Genomic DNA, 17,142 nt, shown 5'->3' with positions numbered 1-17,142 from the left:
CCCGTCCCCGGCGGCTGGGACGAGCGGGGAAGGAGGCGGCGAGAAGCGGCCGAGCGGAGGGGCACGGCCCGGCGGGTGCCTCCCTCCGCCGTTCCCCTCCGTCCCCTCGCCCGCCAGGCTCGGCGGGGGCCCTTGCTCCCAGGGAGAACGGCGGCGGGGAAGCGGTGTTGCCCGGCAGCGGCTGCCCTCTGCCCGCCGCAAAGCCGTCCCCACGCTGCCGCCTCGCCCGGCCCCTCGGCTTGCACAGCCCCGCAAAGCCAGCCCGGGCCACGGCTCACCGCGCTCGCTGCGGGGGAGATGCTGTCCCGGCCGGTTTTAAGACGCGGCTTAACAGGACGGCTCGCTCGGGGCGCCGGCAGCGGGGCGGCAGGGAGGGAGGCGGCGGGGGGCTGTCGGCCGGGATGCCGGCGTGGCAGCGGGTGGAGAGGAGGGCGAAAGCTTGGCGGGCAGGACCGCGGGGCGAACCGCGGCGGGAGGGAGCCCGGGCGCGGCCCGCCTCCCCCCAGGCTCGCGCGCACCAGGCGCCGCGGGACCCGCGCGCAGGGGAGCGACGCCGCCCCGCGCGGCTGCCCACGCCCCCCAACAAGCGGGGCCGTGATTCGCAGCCGCCCGGGCTCCGCGCCCGCCGCTCCGCCCTGCGCGGGCTGAGCGCGGCCGCCGCCGGCCGGGGCGCCCGGGCGGTGACAGCGGCCCCCGCCTGAGGCAGCCGGCAGCGGCGGGCGGCCGCTCGCCGCCTTCGCCGGGGGGGATGAAGCTCTCCTGGCTGGGCGTGGATGTGTCCCGGGTGCTGCACTTGGCCGCCGTCTTCTGCCTGACCTGCCTGCTGCTGAAGGCCATCCAGCTGTACCACCGGCGGCGGGAGCTGCTCCGGGCGCTGGCCGACTTCCCCGGCCACCCGACCCACTGGCTCTTCGGCCACGTCCTGGAGGTAGGGCGAGAGCCGGGTCTCTCCGCCGGGGGGGAAGGAGGCAGCGGGCACCCTTTTTCTCGGCCACAGAAACTGCTTTCTCTGCTGGCGATGCCGCGAGAGCGGCACGCGCAGGCTGCTGCAGGAGGCGCGGTGGGAGGCGGTGGCTGGCTCGCAGGTAAAGACAGCGGTAGCAAAAGGCGGCGTGGGCGCGGTCGCCCCGGGCTGCAACCCGGCCGTGGGGCTGGAGGCGGCGGAGCCCTGCTGCTCTGTCCCGGGGCGGGCTCCGCTGTCGCCTCTCCGCTCCCCTGGAAGTCGGGGCATGGCCGCTGCAGCTGTCCCTGCGGCGCTGAGGCACCTTCCCTCCTTTGCCAGCTTGCATCGGCTTCACAGCCAGGGGAGCTGGACAGGGCGTTCATCCTTCTGAGTCACGTCTAAGCCACAAAACGCATCCCAGCTATAGCATCCGGCACAGGGGCCACGGACCTTTTTAAGGCTGCATTAAAGCCGTGATTAACTTAAACTCGCGTACATAAGTAAGCCCTGTTCTGGGCACTCGTGGTGTGGATGCCTATTCCCCGAGGTATGCGCTTGTCTGCACGTATCAGTCTGGCTGCCTTGGCAAACAGATTTGCACCATTCATCGGCAGCTTCGTGAGGAGTAATTTTGTTGCCTGATGCGAAAGGCTTTTCCATACATGCTAAAGGCTGCTTTAAATCACCCTGCCCTGCCTGGGCTTTGCTGATGCCCTGCTCTGGCCAAATCTGTGGCACATGAAATAACTGGCACCCTGAAAAGTAGCTGGGAAATCTGGGGCTTGTTTCTGTGCCATGGCAGCCCCAGTTTTGCTGCGCTGGACGGGACAGGCAGTCTTTTGGCAATGTAAGCACAAAGATGGGCCAGTTCAGGGCTTTGTTGCGCTGCCAGTTAGACTTTAAAACTGCAATTAAAGGTTTGCTTGTTTTTCAGTTGTGACTATTTATCCTGGAATGGGGTTTAACCATTTGTGCCAGTCAGTCTCTCCCATCATGGCTAGGTTGTTCATGGCTCAACTTTTACCTCAGACAGTATTTTTTGAAGAATTCCTGTTCTGCAAATTTAATCATTCGCTGATTAAATGCTGCTGAATTCCCCAGAGCCCAACACCTCCTTGAGCCAGTGTGGAAGCTGGCAATGCTCTGGGCACATGCTGAATACAAAGTTTACATGCACCTCAGAGGAGGACCTGAGAGCTGTATTCAGGGAGAGAACTGACATTTCCTATTCTGTTGATTTAAAGTGACTAATTGCCAGTTTTGATTCACGTCAGTTTAGTATCTCAAATATATTTTTTGTGCTTTGGGTGGGTCTCCTGGGAACACATCAGTTAGTTTGTTTTAAAACATTCTTAGGGGTGCCAGCCCCAAGCTAGCCAAAACGAATTCCCAAGGCCACAGTTGGTGGGAAGCAGAGGAGAGCGGGGAGCTGCCCCTGGGCACGGGGGTGCTGTCGGTCCCTCAGCAGCCTTTTGCCTGCATCTGCTCTGTGCAGGCGGCTGGTGGAGGGGAGCCAGCCTGGTTTTGATTTAGTATGGAGCAGCTTCCTGCTCAGATTTGAGCTCCTGTGTTTTCTGTTTCATTTGCTATTGGTGCGTAGTCATTAAAAGCGCTTTTAAGTGCCTCTTCCCAGGTGCTTTTAGTGTTGGATCCGTTCCAAAACTTGCATTTCTGTGTGAGATCAGGCTTTTACCTTTCTTCCTTAGACCCGAGCTGGGGTTATACATTTCTTTTCAAGCCCCCAAGGGAGGAAGAAGTAGAAATGATGGTCTTTCATCCAGAGCCTGGTAGCTGGAGCCCTGGTTAAGAAGCAGGAGCTTTCCGTTCCTGTTCCTCCGCAACCCGCAGGACTTTACACTCTCTGCCCCCGGGAGTGCTGGGCACAGCAGATGGAGGTTACTCACCTTGGGGGTAATCTCTCCTCTCAAATAAACCCATCCCACCCTCTGCCAGCACAGGGTTAGTTCTCGATAGCACAAACAGGCTGGCGCTCCAAAAACAAGGTTGGATGCAAAGGCTTCTAGCATTAGGACTTTTGCCAGCGAGGCTTGCTCAGCATCTCCCAATTATTTCCATTTATGCTTTCTGTCATTTTGTGACAGGAGGAAGCACAAGCAGACGTATCACAGGGACTTTCACATGTTCAAGGATCACTTGGCTAAAGGCACTGTGCCAAGCCCCGCTTCTGCTGGCATTGCAGAAGGGGTGGGCGCTGGAGAGGGCTGCCTCCTTTTACCCCACAACGTGATCTCTGCAACTAGAGAAATTGATGGTTCTCTTTAATAAGTCCAAAATCTTGAACTTGAGCAAGAGAAGTTGAACGATAACTTTCTATCATAAATGATAACTGGATGTAGTTCGTCATTCAGCAACAGGCTGGCTAACTTGGTGAGGCGGGCTTTAAACTGAAGGACTCGGGGGGTGGGGTCCAAAACAGAAATGCTCATGCCACCACATCCAACTGGGGAGTAAGTCAGGCCAACCAGAGCGGCAACGGGTGTTCCTTAGCTGTCTCCCAAGGTGTGTACCAGAGGAGCAACCACCTCACGTGTATGTATACAAATGCACACAGTCTGGGAAACAAACAGGAGGAACTGGAGCTCTGTGCCCAGTCAGAAGCTTATGATATCATAGGAGTAACTGAGACATGGTGGGACAACTCACATGACTGGGGAATCTCGATGGATGGTTACAGGCTGTTTCGCGAAGACAGGCAGGGAAAAAGAGCTGGAGGAGTCGCACTCTATATTAAGGAAAACCTCGAATGTATCAAAGTCAGCTGTGGTGATTGTGAGTGCTCTATTGAATGCCTCTGGGTTAAAATCAGAGGGGTCGTCTCCAAGCAGGACCTTACAGTGGGCATCAGCTACTGACCGCCAAACCACAACGATAAAGCCGATGAAGCAATATTTGGGACACTAAGGCAAGCTTCTGCTCAACAGAACCTGGTTCTCATAGGTGACTTCAACTACCCAGACATTTGCTGGAAGAACAATACAGCAGCTCGCATGTCATCCATCAAGTTCCGGGAATGCGTAGAGGACCGTTTCCTCTTACAAATGTTAGATGTGCCAACCAGGAAGGAGGCACTGCTGGACCTGCCATTCACAAACCAAGAAAACCTGCTTTGTAATATCTCGGTCAGTAACAACCTTGGCTGCAATGATCACAATATTGTGGAGTTCGGGACCCGGCTGAGCATGCTGAAGGTTAGCATCAAGACAAGGGTTCTAGATTTTAGAAGAGCAAGCTTCAGCTCGCTCAGAGCTCAGCTGGGAGGGATTCCGTGGGAAGCTTCCATGGAGGATAAAGGAACCAGTGAGTGCTGGGAGTTCTTCAAGAATGGTCTCTTGGAAGCACAAAACCAGTTTATCCCCTATAAAAAAAAAGGAAGTAAGCAGAGCAAGAGGCCCCCTTGGCTCAACCACGAGCTCCTGGGTCTGCTTAAAACCAAAAGAGATGAGTACCAGAGATGGAGAAGTGGAAAATTGTCCACTGAGAACTACAAGGGCATTGCCAGAGTGTGCAGAGATGCAGTTAGAAAGACAAAAACTGAACTGAACTGAACTGAACTGAATTCTCTCAGTGCCAGGAGGCACACAAGGTGCGAACATCATTCTTCCACTTCGATCGGTCTGCGGCTGCGTGCCATGCCGTCCACCTCCACCATCCAACGCCAGGTCGTTTTTGGACGACCCCGCTTTCTTCTTCCCTCTGGAGTCCACCCAAGGGCCACAGCGCAGTCTTCTGTCGATTTTTTCCTCAGGACATGACCGATCCAATTCCATCTCCTCCTCCTCACTTCGTTACTGATTTTCTCCATCCCCGCCATTTCTGATGCTCGTCGTTTCTGCAACTTTTTTTTTTTTTTTTTTCCAGGAGGAGGTAGTTGGCCTCCTGCCCAACCCCCATGACTTGGAGGGCCAGTGGTTTTTCTGTCAGGGTGGCCTTCCCTTAGGCTGCGTTGGTTCGCGGCACCTTCTTCAATTTTATCCGGTGCACCCTCCAGAGAGGGATCCCCTATCCACCACCCAGGGGACGCGCCTTCTAGCCGTGCAGCCCCAGCCGAAGGCTCAATTCAAGCTCAACTTGAATTGGAACTGACCAGAGACGTCAAAAATAACGAGAAAGGGTTCTTCTGGTATGTAAGTTGCAAGCAGAAACAGAAGGAAAACATAGACCCACTGTTAAACAGTAGAGGTGAATCAGTCACCAACAATGCTGAAAAGGCAGAGGTTCTCAACACCTTCTTCACCTCTGTCTTACCAACACTGTTGGATCCCAGGCATTGGGAACAAAAATCCAGGAGGATCCAAACATAGATCCACCATCAGTGATGAATGAGTTAGTATGTGAATTATTACAGGAGCTTGACGTCTACAAATCAATGGGCCCTGACACCATCCACCCGAGGATGTTGAGAGAGCTGGCTGATGTCATTGCGGGGCCACTCTCTGTAATCTTCGAGAAGTCATGGAGATCGGGGGATGTCCCAGAGAACTGGAGGAAGGCAAATGTTATCCCTATCTACAAGAAGGGCTCAAGGGAGCATCCGGGTAATTATAGGCCCATCAGTCTTACTTCAATCCCTGGGAAAGTCATGGAACGGATCCTCCTGGGGGCCATCACGAGTCAAACGAAGCACATGATTGGGAAAAGCCAACACGGCTTCACAAAAGGCAGATCGTGCCTGACAAATCTGGTGGCCTTCTATGATAAAGTGACCTGCTCGGCTGACATGGGGCAAGCGGTCGACGTTGTCTACTTGGACTTCTCCAAGGCCTTCGATAGGGTTCCCCGTGGCCTCCTCCTGGAGAAACTGATGCGTTATGGCCTGGACAAGTCGTCTGTGCAGTGAGTGAGGAATTGGCTGGCAGGCCGCACCCAAAGGGTGGTGGTAAATGGCTCTTTTTCAAACTGGCAACCCGTCACAAGTGGGGTCCCCCAGGGATCGATATTGGGCCCAACGCTGTTCAATATCTTCATAAGCGATCTGGATAATGGGATCAAGTGTAGCCTGATGAAGTTCTCAGATGACACCAAATTGAGTGGGGAAGTAGACACTCTGGAAGGGAGAGCCACCCTGCAGGAAGATCTGGATAGGCTGGAAGAGTGGGCTAACAAGAACCTTATGAACTTTAACAAAGACAAGTGTAAGGTCTTGCACCTGGGAAAACATAACCCAGGAGTGCAGCTCAGACTGGGATCCACCTGGCTAGAGAGCATCTCCGTGGAAAGGGACCTGGGGCTCCTGGTGGACAGGAAGCTCAACATGAGTGAACAGTGTGCTGCTGCGGCCAAGAAGGCCAACAGGATGCTGGGTTGCACCAACAAGGGCATCACCAGCAGAGATAAAGAAGTCATTATCCCATTATCCCTCTCTACTCGGCGCTTGTCAGGCCACACCTGGAATACTGTGTACAGTTCTGGTCCCCGTTATACAAAAAAGATGTGGACAGGCTGGAGGGGGTCCAGAGAAGGGCCACCAAGATGATCAAGGGTCTGGGAAGCCTGCTGTATGAGGACAGGCTGCGAGAGCTGGGTTTGTTCAGCCTTGAGAAAAGGAGGCTTAGAGGTGCTCTCATCACCATGTGCCAGTACTTAAAGGGGAGCTACAAAGAAGATGGAGACTCCCTTTTTACAAGGAGTCACATGGTGAGGACAAGGGGTAACGGGTACAAGTTACTCCCAGGGAGATTCCGATTGGACACGAGCGGTAAATTTTCCACAAGGAGAACAGTCAATCATTGGAATAATCTCCCCAGGGAAGTGGTTGACTCCGCTACGCTGAACATGTTTAAGACTCAGCTGGACATGGTGCTGGGCCATCTCGTCTAGATTGTGCTAGAAAGGTTCGACCAGATGATCCTTGAGGTCCCTTCCGACCTGGTATTCTATGATTCTGTGATTCTGCCAAACACGGGAGACAGACGGGACATGCTGCAGCGACCCCCCCGGCTTGCGGAGAAGGGGGCTCAGCCTCGGTGCACGGAGCCCGGCTGTGCCCCCACACAGCCTGCACAGTCCCCTGGCAGTCACTCCACGGCTTCCAAGCATCCTCTCCAAGACAGGCCTGACATGGGCAATTATTTGAGTACAAGCCATCACCTGGGTTGAGAAACACTAGCCAAACTTAAAGCTGAGCTGAGCTAACTCAGCACCAAGGCGACTGAGCAAATATTCACTTGACTCAGTCAACAGGATGACTTTGTGGCTGATTTCTACACCAGTATGCAGATGTAATTGAACTTCAAGCTTCAAGTCAAAGCAGCAGCAGCTATTTCAGCCCTAGCTCACCAAAATCCTTCCCCCTGCATGCCAGGGCAGAGTGGTTTCTGTTCAAAGAAAAGGGAATTCTTATATGGTGTTGTGTCTCTGATCTTTTTTTCTTGGCCTGTGACTTTGGGTCTTTCCACCGATCTTTGCACTTGTTCTTTGGACATTGCCTGTTTAATATACAATAACATTGGCTATAAAAGCGTAAAACAGTGATCCCTTTCAAAGAGTGAACATGCCAGTGTCGCTGATACAAATGCTGGTGCTCACATTACTCCTCAGCGTGCAGCTTCTAAGGACCAGAGATGAACTTTTCCAGGAGCACCAGCTCTTCATGACCTATTAAATTCAATTCCTGGAAATCAATGAAATCTTAATCTGACATTATTAACCAGCATCCCCTCCTCTGTACACTCTGCTGGTGACTGTGGACTCATTCTGTTGAATTTTACCTGGACACTGGCTTTCTCCGCCTAAATGGCTGGAGGAAGCTGTGGCCCAGCTTTCCCGGTCAGGAGGCATCATTGCACTGGAGCAGACACAGCAAGGATGCCGTTGGCTGCTGTAAAAGTGCTGCTGTATTTTCACACGACTGCAGGGTGCTAATGGCTCAGCCATGTGCAGGAGAGAACATATTTGCACGCCACAAAGTGCAGATGCTGCCTGGGGCAAATCTGAGTCTTCTTTGGGGTGGCCATGGAAAAAGAGCAGGTAAGGTACATGCACTGCTAGGCACTACCACTATCCCTAAGGATGTCCTCCATGGTTAGGGTCAGTTGATAAGGAAGAATTATTTTGTATGAGGTTTAAAAGTAACAAGCATCTCTACTTCGGATGCTCTGCAAACCCAGAGGGACAACACCTTGTTTGCCATTAACTGGTTTTGTGATACAGAAAGACCTTGAGCTTTTTAAGACAGTGGTTTGGGAGATCATTTTTTTTCCCCTCTGAATCTAAGTATTCTTTCTTTTTTTACTTCCCCACAACTACAGTTTCTCAATCAGGAGGAGGTGCTGGACAAGGTGGAGATCTGGGCACAGAAGTACCTATATGCTCACCCTCTCTGGTTCGGGAGTTTCTCAGCATTCCTGGTTGTCACCGATCCCGGCTATGCCAAGGCTCTGTTGGCCAGAGGAGGTGAGAAGGTGATGACTTCAGCTGCAGAGCAACAACCATAGCCTGCAGATTTCCCATGCCAGCCTAAAAATTCACAGCAAGGCAGGGTTTTGCAGAGAGGTGTGAAATCATCTTGCGGAAATCATCTATAGGCATGGAGAAATACCCCTCCTTCGTGCCATGCCCTCGGTGCTTCAGGCACAGGGCTGTGGGGGTGACGGGAGCCCCTCCAAATCTGGCACATCAAACTTCCTCAAGTGCTCCTTGAAAAGTTATCTTTTGGGTGCCGTATCCTTAGTGAATTGAGAGAGAAAGGTGCTAAACAATGCTGTCTGGGAGGGTTAATCGTTTATCACACAGCACAGACTTTGCACTACCAATATTCTTGTTTATTCCAGTCTGGGTGTGTGCTTTTATATGTATTTCTCACAGCTGGGCCAAACAGTGCTGTTTTGTTGTGAAATACTGTTGAATTCTGCAGGGATGCCACCGATTCTGCTTCATACCCAATGAAAAGTGAGAGCCCAGAGGGAGCTTTAAGGTGCAAACCAGGAGATTGGTGCTAATGAAACATTTACCTTTTTCTTTTCTCTTTCTTGGTGATTTTTTTTACAGATCCCAAGGATAACATCAGCTATAAATACCTTGTCCCATGGATCGGTATGTATTCCCAGAGCTGTGCCTACCAGGAATGATTCTGAAGTTAGTCAAGAACATGCTATAAATAAACAACATGGTGCTTGTTCCTTGATGCAGCTAAAAGCTTCCTGAAATTATTATGTGTGTTGGAAAAAGTACTAAGTAATGCTATTTTTTGTGATTCGAGGAAAGAAAGTTCAGACATAGTCATACATACAAAAGAGAATTACTTACACATCCGTAGTTAGCAAAGGGCGGTGACAGGTGAAGCTCAGATTCAGTGGAGGGCCGGTGAAAAATGCGTCTGCTGATCTGAACTTCTCAGCTCCAGCAGTGCTGATGTTTCTTTTTGGAGGCAGCGCTGTGTGGTTTCAGTGAGCAGGGCTCTGCTCAGCCCGGGGCGCCCTGGAGCTAACGGCAACATTTGGAAACACTCTCTCATAGCAGCTCAGACCGCAAACTTAATCATACTCCTTGCAGGCAGAGGCTGTGTCTGCAGGCAGGTGAAAGCAGCCTGCTTGTGCCCAGCAAAACACGGCTTGCCTGTGTCTCCCCAGGGAACGGGTTGCTGATCTTACATGGACCAAAATGGCACCAACATCGAAAACTCCTGACTCCGGGGTTTCATTACGATGTCTTGAAACCGTACGTGGCCCTGATGGCAGAGTCTACTAACGTGATGCTGGTAGGTCTCATAGCTGATGCCCCTCTCTCTGCCCTATGTTCTTTTCCCTGATCCTGACTGGTTAGGAGGCAAATGCTGGAGCAGGGTTTTTTGTCAATGAAAAATTGAAGTAAATAAAGGTTCATAATAAATCCCGAAAATACAAAGGTTGGAGCAGAGCTACGCTGTGACCTAAGGTTAAAGGGTATCATTTGCTGTCAACATACCCATGACTGGACTGCAATCCCTGCCTTACCTAATACCCAGTGAAACTGCAGTGTTCTTCCATCCGTCGGTGCTGGGCACGATGGAAACCAGTGTGAATTACAGGTGAGGGGCACCAGGCCTTATGCACGTGAACCAGCAGGAGCCTGGGTGCCAGATCTGTTCCTTCTCCTTTGCCTCCCTCCATCCAACCTCCCCAGCAGCTCCATATGGATCCTGGCTGTCCTCCCTCCCACCAGCCCAGGGAGCAGCCAGGAGCTGGGGGCTGGAGAGCCAGGAGAGCTTTTGCAATGCACACAAGTGCCTGGCAGTTTATAATTCCTTGCAGATGATGCAAAATGCCTATTGTGGGAGCCCAAGCCACCAGGTGGCAATCTTTGTATGTGCTAAGGACATAAATCTGTCCATATAAGCCCTGTTCCCCAGCCTGGTTTCATGCTGTGGCAGCTCAGATGTGACTGTCCTCCTCCATCTCCTCCCTTTCTCAGCTTTTGAGTCCACTGGTTCCTTACAGCCATGAAGGGACAGAGGATTCAACATCATTTCATGTCTGCCAGGCAAGAGAGACACTACAGTTTCTCTAGCGATCCCTCATGGGAAGAGTGGAGCAAGAGCTCCTATATTCTATGCTGGAAAAACACAGTGGGAGCGAGATTGTGAGAGGGAAGCTTCCATCTTAGACACCAAAGGCACCAAAGCCATACGTGCTTGCAGGAGAGAGACAGAAGACACAGGCTTGGTGAAGCCCAGTGCTGACATATGCTGCTCTTGTGCAGGAAACACACTGCATCCTAAGAAAGACTTTGGTAACATGCCGCCTCACCCAGCAATGTGCCCATCCTGGGCTTCTCCGGGGTGCCTTTGCCCCAGGGTAGGTGTACCGGGGCTCACTGCTGCCAGGATTTGAGAGTAGCAACTGCCTGAGGTGAATCTTGTATTAACCATCCCGCTCTTAGCTTCCGGGATTTTGAGGGCAACTAAGAGATCCTCTTCTTTTTCCCATTTCGCTGGGATGTATCCCTAGCCGAGCACTCAGTTTAACCAGCAGGTGACTGCAGATGGTGCAGCAATGTCCCTTGCCTTCTCATTTCTGTCTCCTTTGCACCCTAGGATAAGTGGGAACAGCTGATCACAGATGGGAAACCGGTGGAGCTCTTTGAGCACGTCAGCTTGATGACTCTTGATAGCATCATGAAATGTGCCTTCAGTTGTCACAGCAACTGCCAAACCAACAGGTCAGTGCTGGCTGCCCCAAACCCTGGCAGAAAGTTTGCAGCTCCAAAGGGAAGTGGGCAAATCACTTATCGTGATGGTCCCAAATTTACAAACTTCCACCGTTCCCCTCTCCCCAGGAAAAACACCTACATCCAGGCTGTCTATGACCTGTGCCACATGGTGCACCAGCGCCTCCGCATCTTCCCCTACCACAACGACATCATTTACTGGCTCAGCCCCCACGGATATCAGTTCAGGAAGGTTTGCAAGCTCGCTCATGACCACACAGGTATTCCCTGCCTTCATCCTCTCCCAAAGCTTTTGAGCAGGGTGGGTGATGGCTGACCAGAGGCAGTCGAGTTACCTCCTTGCCCACGCAGTGATCCTGGCCAGAGGCTTGGAGCCGGGATCCAAGCAGAGCATCAGCTTGCAGCAGTGGTCTGCTGTAGGCATGATGCAAGCTCACAGCTCCTGGGTTATTAAACTGGACTAAGGGAGGAATTCTCCTCTGGGAATGCTCCTGTTAAATGAGCAGAGACTGGTGAGACAAGGGATGGGTGCTGCAGGCAACACCGATGCAAGGAATGATTTTCCTTTCCAGGCCAGGCATGATTTTAATGCAGGAGGGGTGGGTAAAATAGGTTGAAGAGTCTGTGGTGGAGAAAGAAGTTTGCAGAAAAGGATGGTAATGTGCACGGCATTTGCTGCTGAAAAAGCCAAAGTGCCTGGGATGCAGAAGCGCCCACGTCAAATGCATCATGAACTGAGGGGTGTTCACCCCCTTGGGTGAGCTTTGCACTGGCAGGACAGTTTTGCAGCTCAGCGTCTCCTGCCCCTGCTGAACCTTTAACTATTTCTTCCCCAGACAAGGTGATCCACGAGCGAAAGGAGGCCCTTAAAGATGAACGGGAATTTGAAAAGATCCAGGAGAAGAGACATTTGGACTTCTTGGACATTCTGCTGTGTGCCAAAGTGAGTGGCAAGGAGTGACGCTGGTAGCCTCTGTTGGGGAATACAACATGCAGAGGGATTTCATAGTCTTGCTGGTTTAATATGGGAGTAGGTGGGTAAAGGGATTTATAAGCAAAGGAAAAGAGGCCCTGAATTCAGTCTGAACAGAGACTGATTTTGTTTATACGTATCCCAGGGGCATCACCGCACTCCTTTGCAAGGGCTGAAAGAATATAATGTTCCCTCCTGGGTTATTATATTTTACATATATATCTGGGCCAGTATAAAAAAAATGTATTTTTATGTACAGATAGATAGATAGATATGGGCCACTGAAAGTGTCTCTGGGCTGTTAGGACGAGAACGGAGCTGGACTGTCCGATGAGGACCTGCGTGCTGAGGTGGACACTTTCATGTTTGAGGGCCATGATACGACGGCCAGTGGCATCTCCTGGCTCTTGTACTGCCTGGCGTTGCACCCTGAGCACCAGGCACGGTGCCGGGAGGAGATACAGGGGATCCTGGGAAACCGGGAGACACTTCAATGGTAAGGTTGCACATTTCCTCCGCTGGTATCTTTTTTTCCCATCACCAGTATTTCTAAGTGAGCAATGTCTTCAAGGCTCGAAAGCTGGGGTGCTAAAGGAATGATTTGTAAGGTTGCCGTGAGCATGGGGACTTGATAGGATGGAGCAGGTACTGCATCCTTCAGCTACATCTGCTTCCCTGTCCTTCAGGGCTTCTATTGCCAGAGCAGACACAAGAAAAAACCATCCCCTACCAGGAGGACATGCTGGATGCCATGCCAAGACATGGACCACGGACGTTGCCATTTGCTCTGTCCTGTTTTCTTGCCACAGGACATTGTAGTTGCAGCTTTTCACCTTTCACTGTCACTTTGCACTTGAGCTTGTTCAGAGGGTGTTAAGGTTAATATTCAAGGATCACCTTGTCCAAGCTGAGTGATGCATCCCAACAAGGAGGAAGTCGGGTGGTGTTTAACATCTTTGTCAGTGACACGGACAGTGGGATTGAGTGCATGCTCAGCAAGTTTGCCAGCGACACCAAGCTGTGTGGTGCGGTCGACATGCTGGAGGGTAGGGATGCCATCCAGAGGGACCTTGCCGGGCTGGAGAGGTGGGCCCATGCGAACCTCATGAAGTTCAGCAAGGCCACGTTCAAGGTCCTGCATGTCAGTAGGGGCAATCCCTGGATGAGGGTTTGAGCAACCTGGTCTAGTGGAAGGTGTCTCTGACCATGGCAGGGGGGTTGGAACTGCATGATCTTTGAGGTCCCTTCCAACCCAAACCATTCTATCATTCTAGGAATCTAGGATTCTAAGGTTGTTCAGAGGTGTCTTGGGGCGCCCAGCTTGCAGCAGCCTGTAGTTGGATGTTGTGGGTCCCTCCGTACACCCCATCTGTTGCAAGGGGGTCTGCCCAGGGGGCTGATGGCCACGGGGCAAGGGACTTCCCGCCACAGGGCAGCAAGGGGAGTGTGTGGCTCAGCCTGCCTCTGTCCCGGCAGGGAGGACCTGGGCAAGATGACTTACAGCACCATGTGCATCAAGGAGAGCCTTCGCCTTTACCCACCGGTTCCCGGCGTGTCCCGGCAGCTCAGCAAACCCATCACCTTCCACGATGGACGCACCTTGCCAGAAGGTCTGTAAATCCCCTTCCCCTTCAGAAAATTGTGCTCTTGGACATCTCGCTGCCTGTGGTGCCGGTGCCTTCCTCATTTGCACTGTTTGGCTGCTTACAACTAAACAAATGGAGAATGTTTAGTTTTCTCTGAAGCCAATGACAAAACCCTCACTGGTTTCCAGTTGACAGATAAGACCATGATGATTTAGACAGACCTTTGTGTGAGCAGGCTGCAACTTCTCCTTTAGTTTCTTTGTCACTGAGCCCTTTTCTCCTCCTCTGTTGCTTTACAGGCAGCGTCGCTGCAATAAGCATTTATCTCATTCACAGAAACCCTGCGGTATGGAAAGACCCTTTGGTAAGTTTTCTTTTGCCCTTCTAATAATTTTTCCTGTTTATGCTGTGCATCTTTGAATGCCGTCTTCACCTGTTAGCAGGAAAGCAGAGCCCCCCCTTGCTGCTGAGCATCTTTGGCCACGGGAATCACGCTGAGACATGGCCGCCTTGCGTTAGTCTGGGCCAGCTGCGGCACAGGGCAGTCAGACAGCAGCATTAGGGCTGGGTGCTGTCCAAACAGTAAGACAAAATGCTCCGAAGAGCTTGTTGTATTAACAGGCAAAAGGTTGATGTTTTTGCTCAGCCTACAGGTGGAGAATTGAGTCCCAGCTCCTCCGTTTTCATCATATCAATGGCTGGTTTGTCTTGGCAGCAGCAGTGCAAGGTTCAGTGGAAGGCAAGGGAGTCTGGTGTATGAGTTGCAGTGCATCTCCAAATGAATTCTCTCTCCAATGGGGTTGTTCAGAAATTATGGGGTGTCGTGTTTCTGAAGATACTGGTCAGTGCTGTGTTCCTTAAATAATCACTTTTTCTTGTTGCATATTCTTCATTTCCAGGTGTTTGACCCTTTGCGGTTTTCTCCGGAGAATATCTCTGGCAGACACTCTCACGCCTTTCTGCCTTTTTCTGCTGGAATGAGGTAAAGTGTATTGAATGCTGAAGGAGTGGTAGGGAGAGAAAACATGCAGCCCTGGAAACTGCTCAGCCCAACAAGTGTGTGCTGCTGTTGTAATTGCTATCTGGGAAGCACTGCCAGAGTGCTTTCCGAGACTGCCGCCTGAAGTCCTGGGCCTGCAGCGTTAAATAGTTCACGAGCACAGAACAAGCGTTTGTGCTGTGGAGGGGTTCTGATAACAGCAGGCAAAACGGGAAGGAAACATGGCCAGACCCCTTTTGGGGACAGGGAACAGGGTCCCAAAGCTGCTGAGCATCCTGCTGGCATCAGATGGGGAGCCTGCAGCAATCCTGGGCTCACCTGCTCTCCTCTCCTCGATGCAAAGACCCCATCCCACCCCCTCATCCTTCGATTCTCCCTTGTCCCCACCTCCCAATCCTTCCCTTTGCCTCACTCTCACCCCAACAAGACAAACACGTTGCAGGCCCTCCTGCTTGGAGACCCTCTGGGCTCTGCTGGCCTCTCCTTTGGCTTTGCCATCTCCCCTCCCTCTCTGTGTTCACTGAACACACATCCAGGAGCTCCTCTGCCCCGATGCTACCCCACATTTCCCCTGCTCAGCCCATGCCCCTGCTTTTGCCACCCAAAATGCTGACTGGGGCCCCCAGAGCTGACAAGAGGAAGGGATGTGTGCTGGTGTGAGATAGCTGGGATCCATCCGCAGGGGCTGGTCTGTGCCCAGCACTGAGATCGGGTGGCTGAGCTGCTTGGTTTTACCCCAGGAACTGCATCGGGCAGCAGTTTGCCATGAATGAGATGAAAGTGGCGCTGGCCCTGACCCTGCTCCGCTTCAAGCTCTCGCCCGATCCCGCCAAGCCTCCCTGCAAAATACCTCAGATCATCCTTCGTTCCAAGAACGGGATTCACCTGTATCTAAAGAAAATCCACTGATGCTGGAAAACATCCTGCCTTCGTCGGAGGGAGGGACCAAGCAGATGACGGGACAATGTTTCTCTGGGGCAAGAGGTGCAGGGCAGGATTTGGGGTGAGGATTCCTGATTTATGTGCTTCTTCCACCAGCTGAAAGCCCTTTTTCACCTGGGCCCAGGTAGCCTGGATCTCAGAGCAGCCAGGCATGGCCATGCCTCTTTGCTGGCTTTCCCTTCACCCTACCACGGAGCCCAACCAAAGCTGTCATGAGGGCTGTCATCCCACTGCAAGGGGCATGGGAACATCTGCAGGTCCCACCAGCTTCCTCCTTACCAAATCCTACCTTTGTCCTCATGTCCTGGCCGAATCCATGACCATTCCCAGCCCTGCTCTGTCATCAGCACCTTCCTCAGTGCCTAGAGGCCAGCCCTCCCCTGCAGCAGGGACAGCCCAGGGCAGACCTCTGTCTCTCTTCTCGCACTCAGTGTGTCTCTTTTGTTGAAAGCACTGATTTCAGTTTGGGCTCTGAAATTCTGCCTAAACTGCAAAATATTCTGCAGCAGCAGCCAACGCAGCATCTCCTTCCCTGGGCAACCCCTTAAGGGGGGTCCAATGTGCAGTCTTCATTTAAAGCTGCAAAGAAGGAGTTTTGATAGTTAGAAAGGGTTTTTTTATCTCTTTTTTTTTTTATTTTCCCAAGCTGATAAAGTTATGAGAGTTGTATGCTTGTGGTACACTGGAGGACACTAGCGAGCTGTCCTCTGCCTCTGCAGGAATCATTATTAAGGTAGAAAGTGTCAAACTGGGAAATTCCAAATGCTGCTGTTGCAATTAGCGTCATGGTGATGTCGACTGCGGTTCTGGCAGTGTGAGCATGCTGCTGTTCCGTAAGACAGCAGCTGACTTCATACAGCTCTCATCTGCAGACATAAGGCAGATAGAAAGCAGCGGGGGAAACAGGAGGACCTTTTTGTGGGGTAGACTGTGATACACTACCAAAACCGTGCTCCCGGTCACTGGTGAGCCCCATTAACAGAAGGTTCTATCAAACATAAGGTTTCATCCAATTTTAATTTTAAATAGACAAAGGGTGCCCATAATAAATAATAGAGATAATACAAATACGTTGTGTCAGCTCTCACCCTGAGCATATTACGGACCCACTGCAAATGTCACACCAAAGGTGTCCTCAGAACAGCTGTAACTGAGAAGCTGCAAAAAGCAGGCCAGTATATTGTGCAAATAGGGTTGCCCATGCCCCTCCTGTATCACATCACCCTTATCTCCTCTAACCGCAGCTGTATCTACAGCTACCGCCAAGCCCCCCACAAACCCCTCCTGTGTCCTCCCCACTTACCTCTGTGCCAGCACATCCAGCCGACATCGGTAAAACCTGCCTGCCAGGGGGTGCTCCCTTCGCCAAACAGCCTCGAGAAGACATGTCCATCAGCCAGTTTCACCTCCATCTCCATACCTCATGGTGTTCCAGGCACCCAAGCCACAAATTCATCCCTCCGATGAACAAAACCTCCATGAAGCAACTGCTTCAGCCTGAAGCAACTGCTATGGTTCAGTAACATCCCATTTC

At 52.0% G+C, this 17,142-nt stretch overlaps 1 protein-coding gene across 1 annotated transcript; it reads left to right on the top strand.

Moving 5' to 3' along the window:
- Positions 1 to 668: 668 nt before the first annotated feature.
- Positions 669 to 16,599, top strand: LOC309591455 (cytochrome P450 4B1-like). The gene is made up of 12 exons (XM_082313829.1): positions 669 to 928; positions 8,212 to 8,356; positions 8,951 to 8,995; positions 9,532 to 9,659; positions 10,974 to 11,098; positions 11,216 to 11,367; positions 11,944 to 12,050; positions 12,386 to 12,576; positions 13,557 to 13,690; positions 13,966 to 14,030; positions 14,566 to 14,648; positions 15,407 to 16,599. Exons 1-12 carry the CDS (start codon positions 749 to 751, stop codon positions 15,573 to 15,575), a joined length of 1,524 nt encoding a protein of 507 aa, XP_082169955.1. The 5' UTR covers positions 669 to 748; the 3' UTR covers positions 15,576 to 16,599.
- Positions 16,600 to 17,142: the final 543 nt, after the last annotated feature.

This window comes from Platalea leucorodia (genome assembly GCF_965183815.1).
Source record: "Platalea leucorodia genome assembly, chromosome: 5".
Classification (NCBI taxonomy): Eukaryota; Metazoa; Chordata; class Aves; order Pelecaniformes; family Threskiornithidae; genus Platalea; species Platalea leucorodia.
The sequence above is the reverse complement of the archived record's forward strand: the minus strand, read 5'-3'. Positions and strand labels throughout refer to the sequence as shown.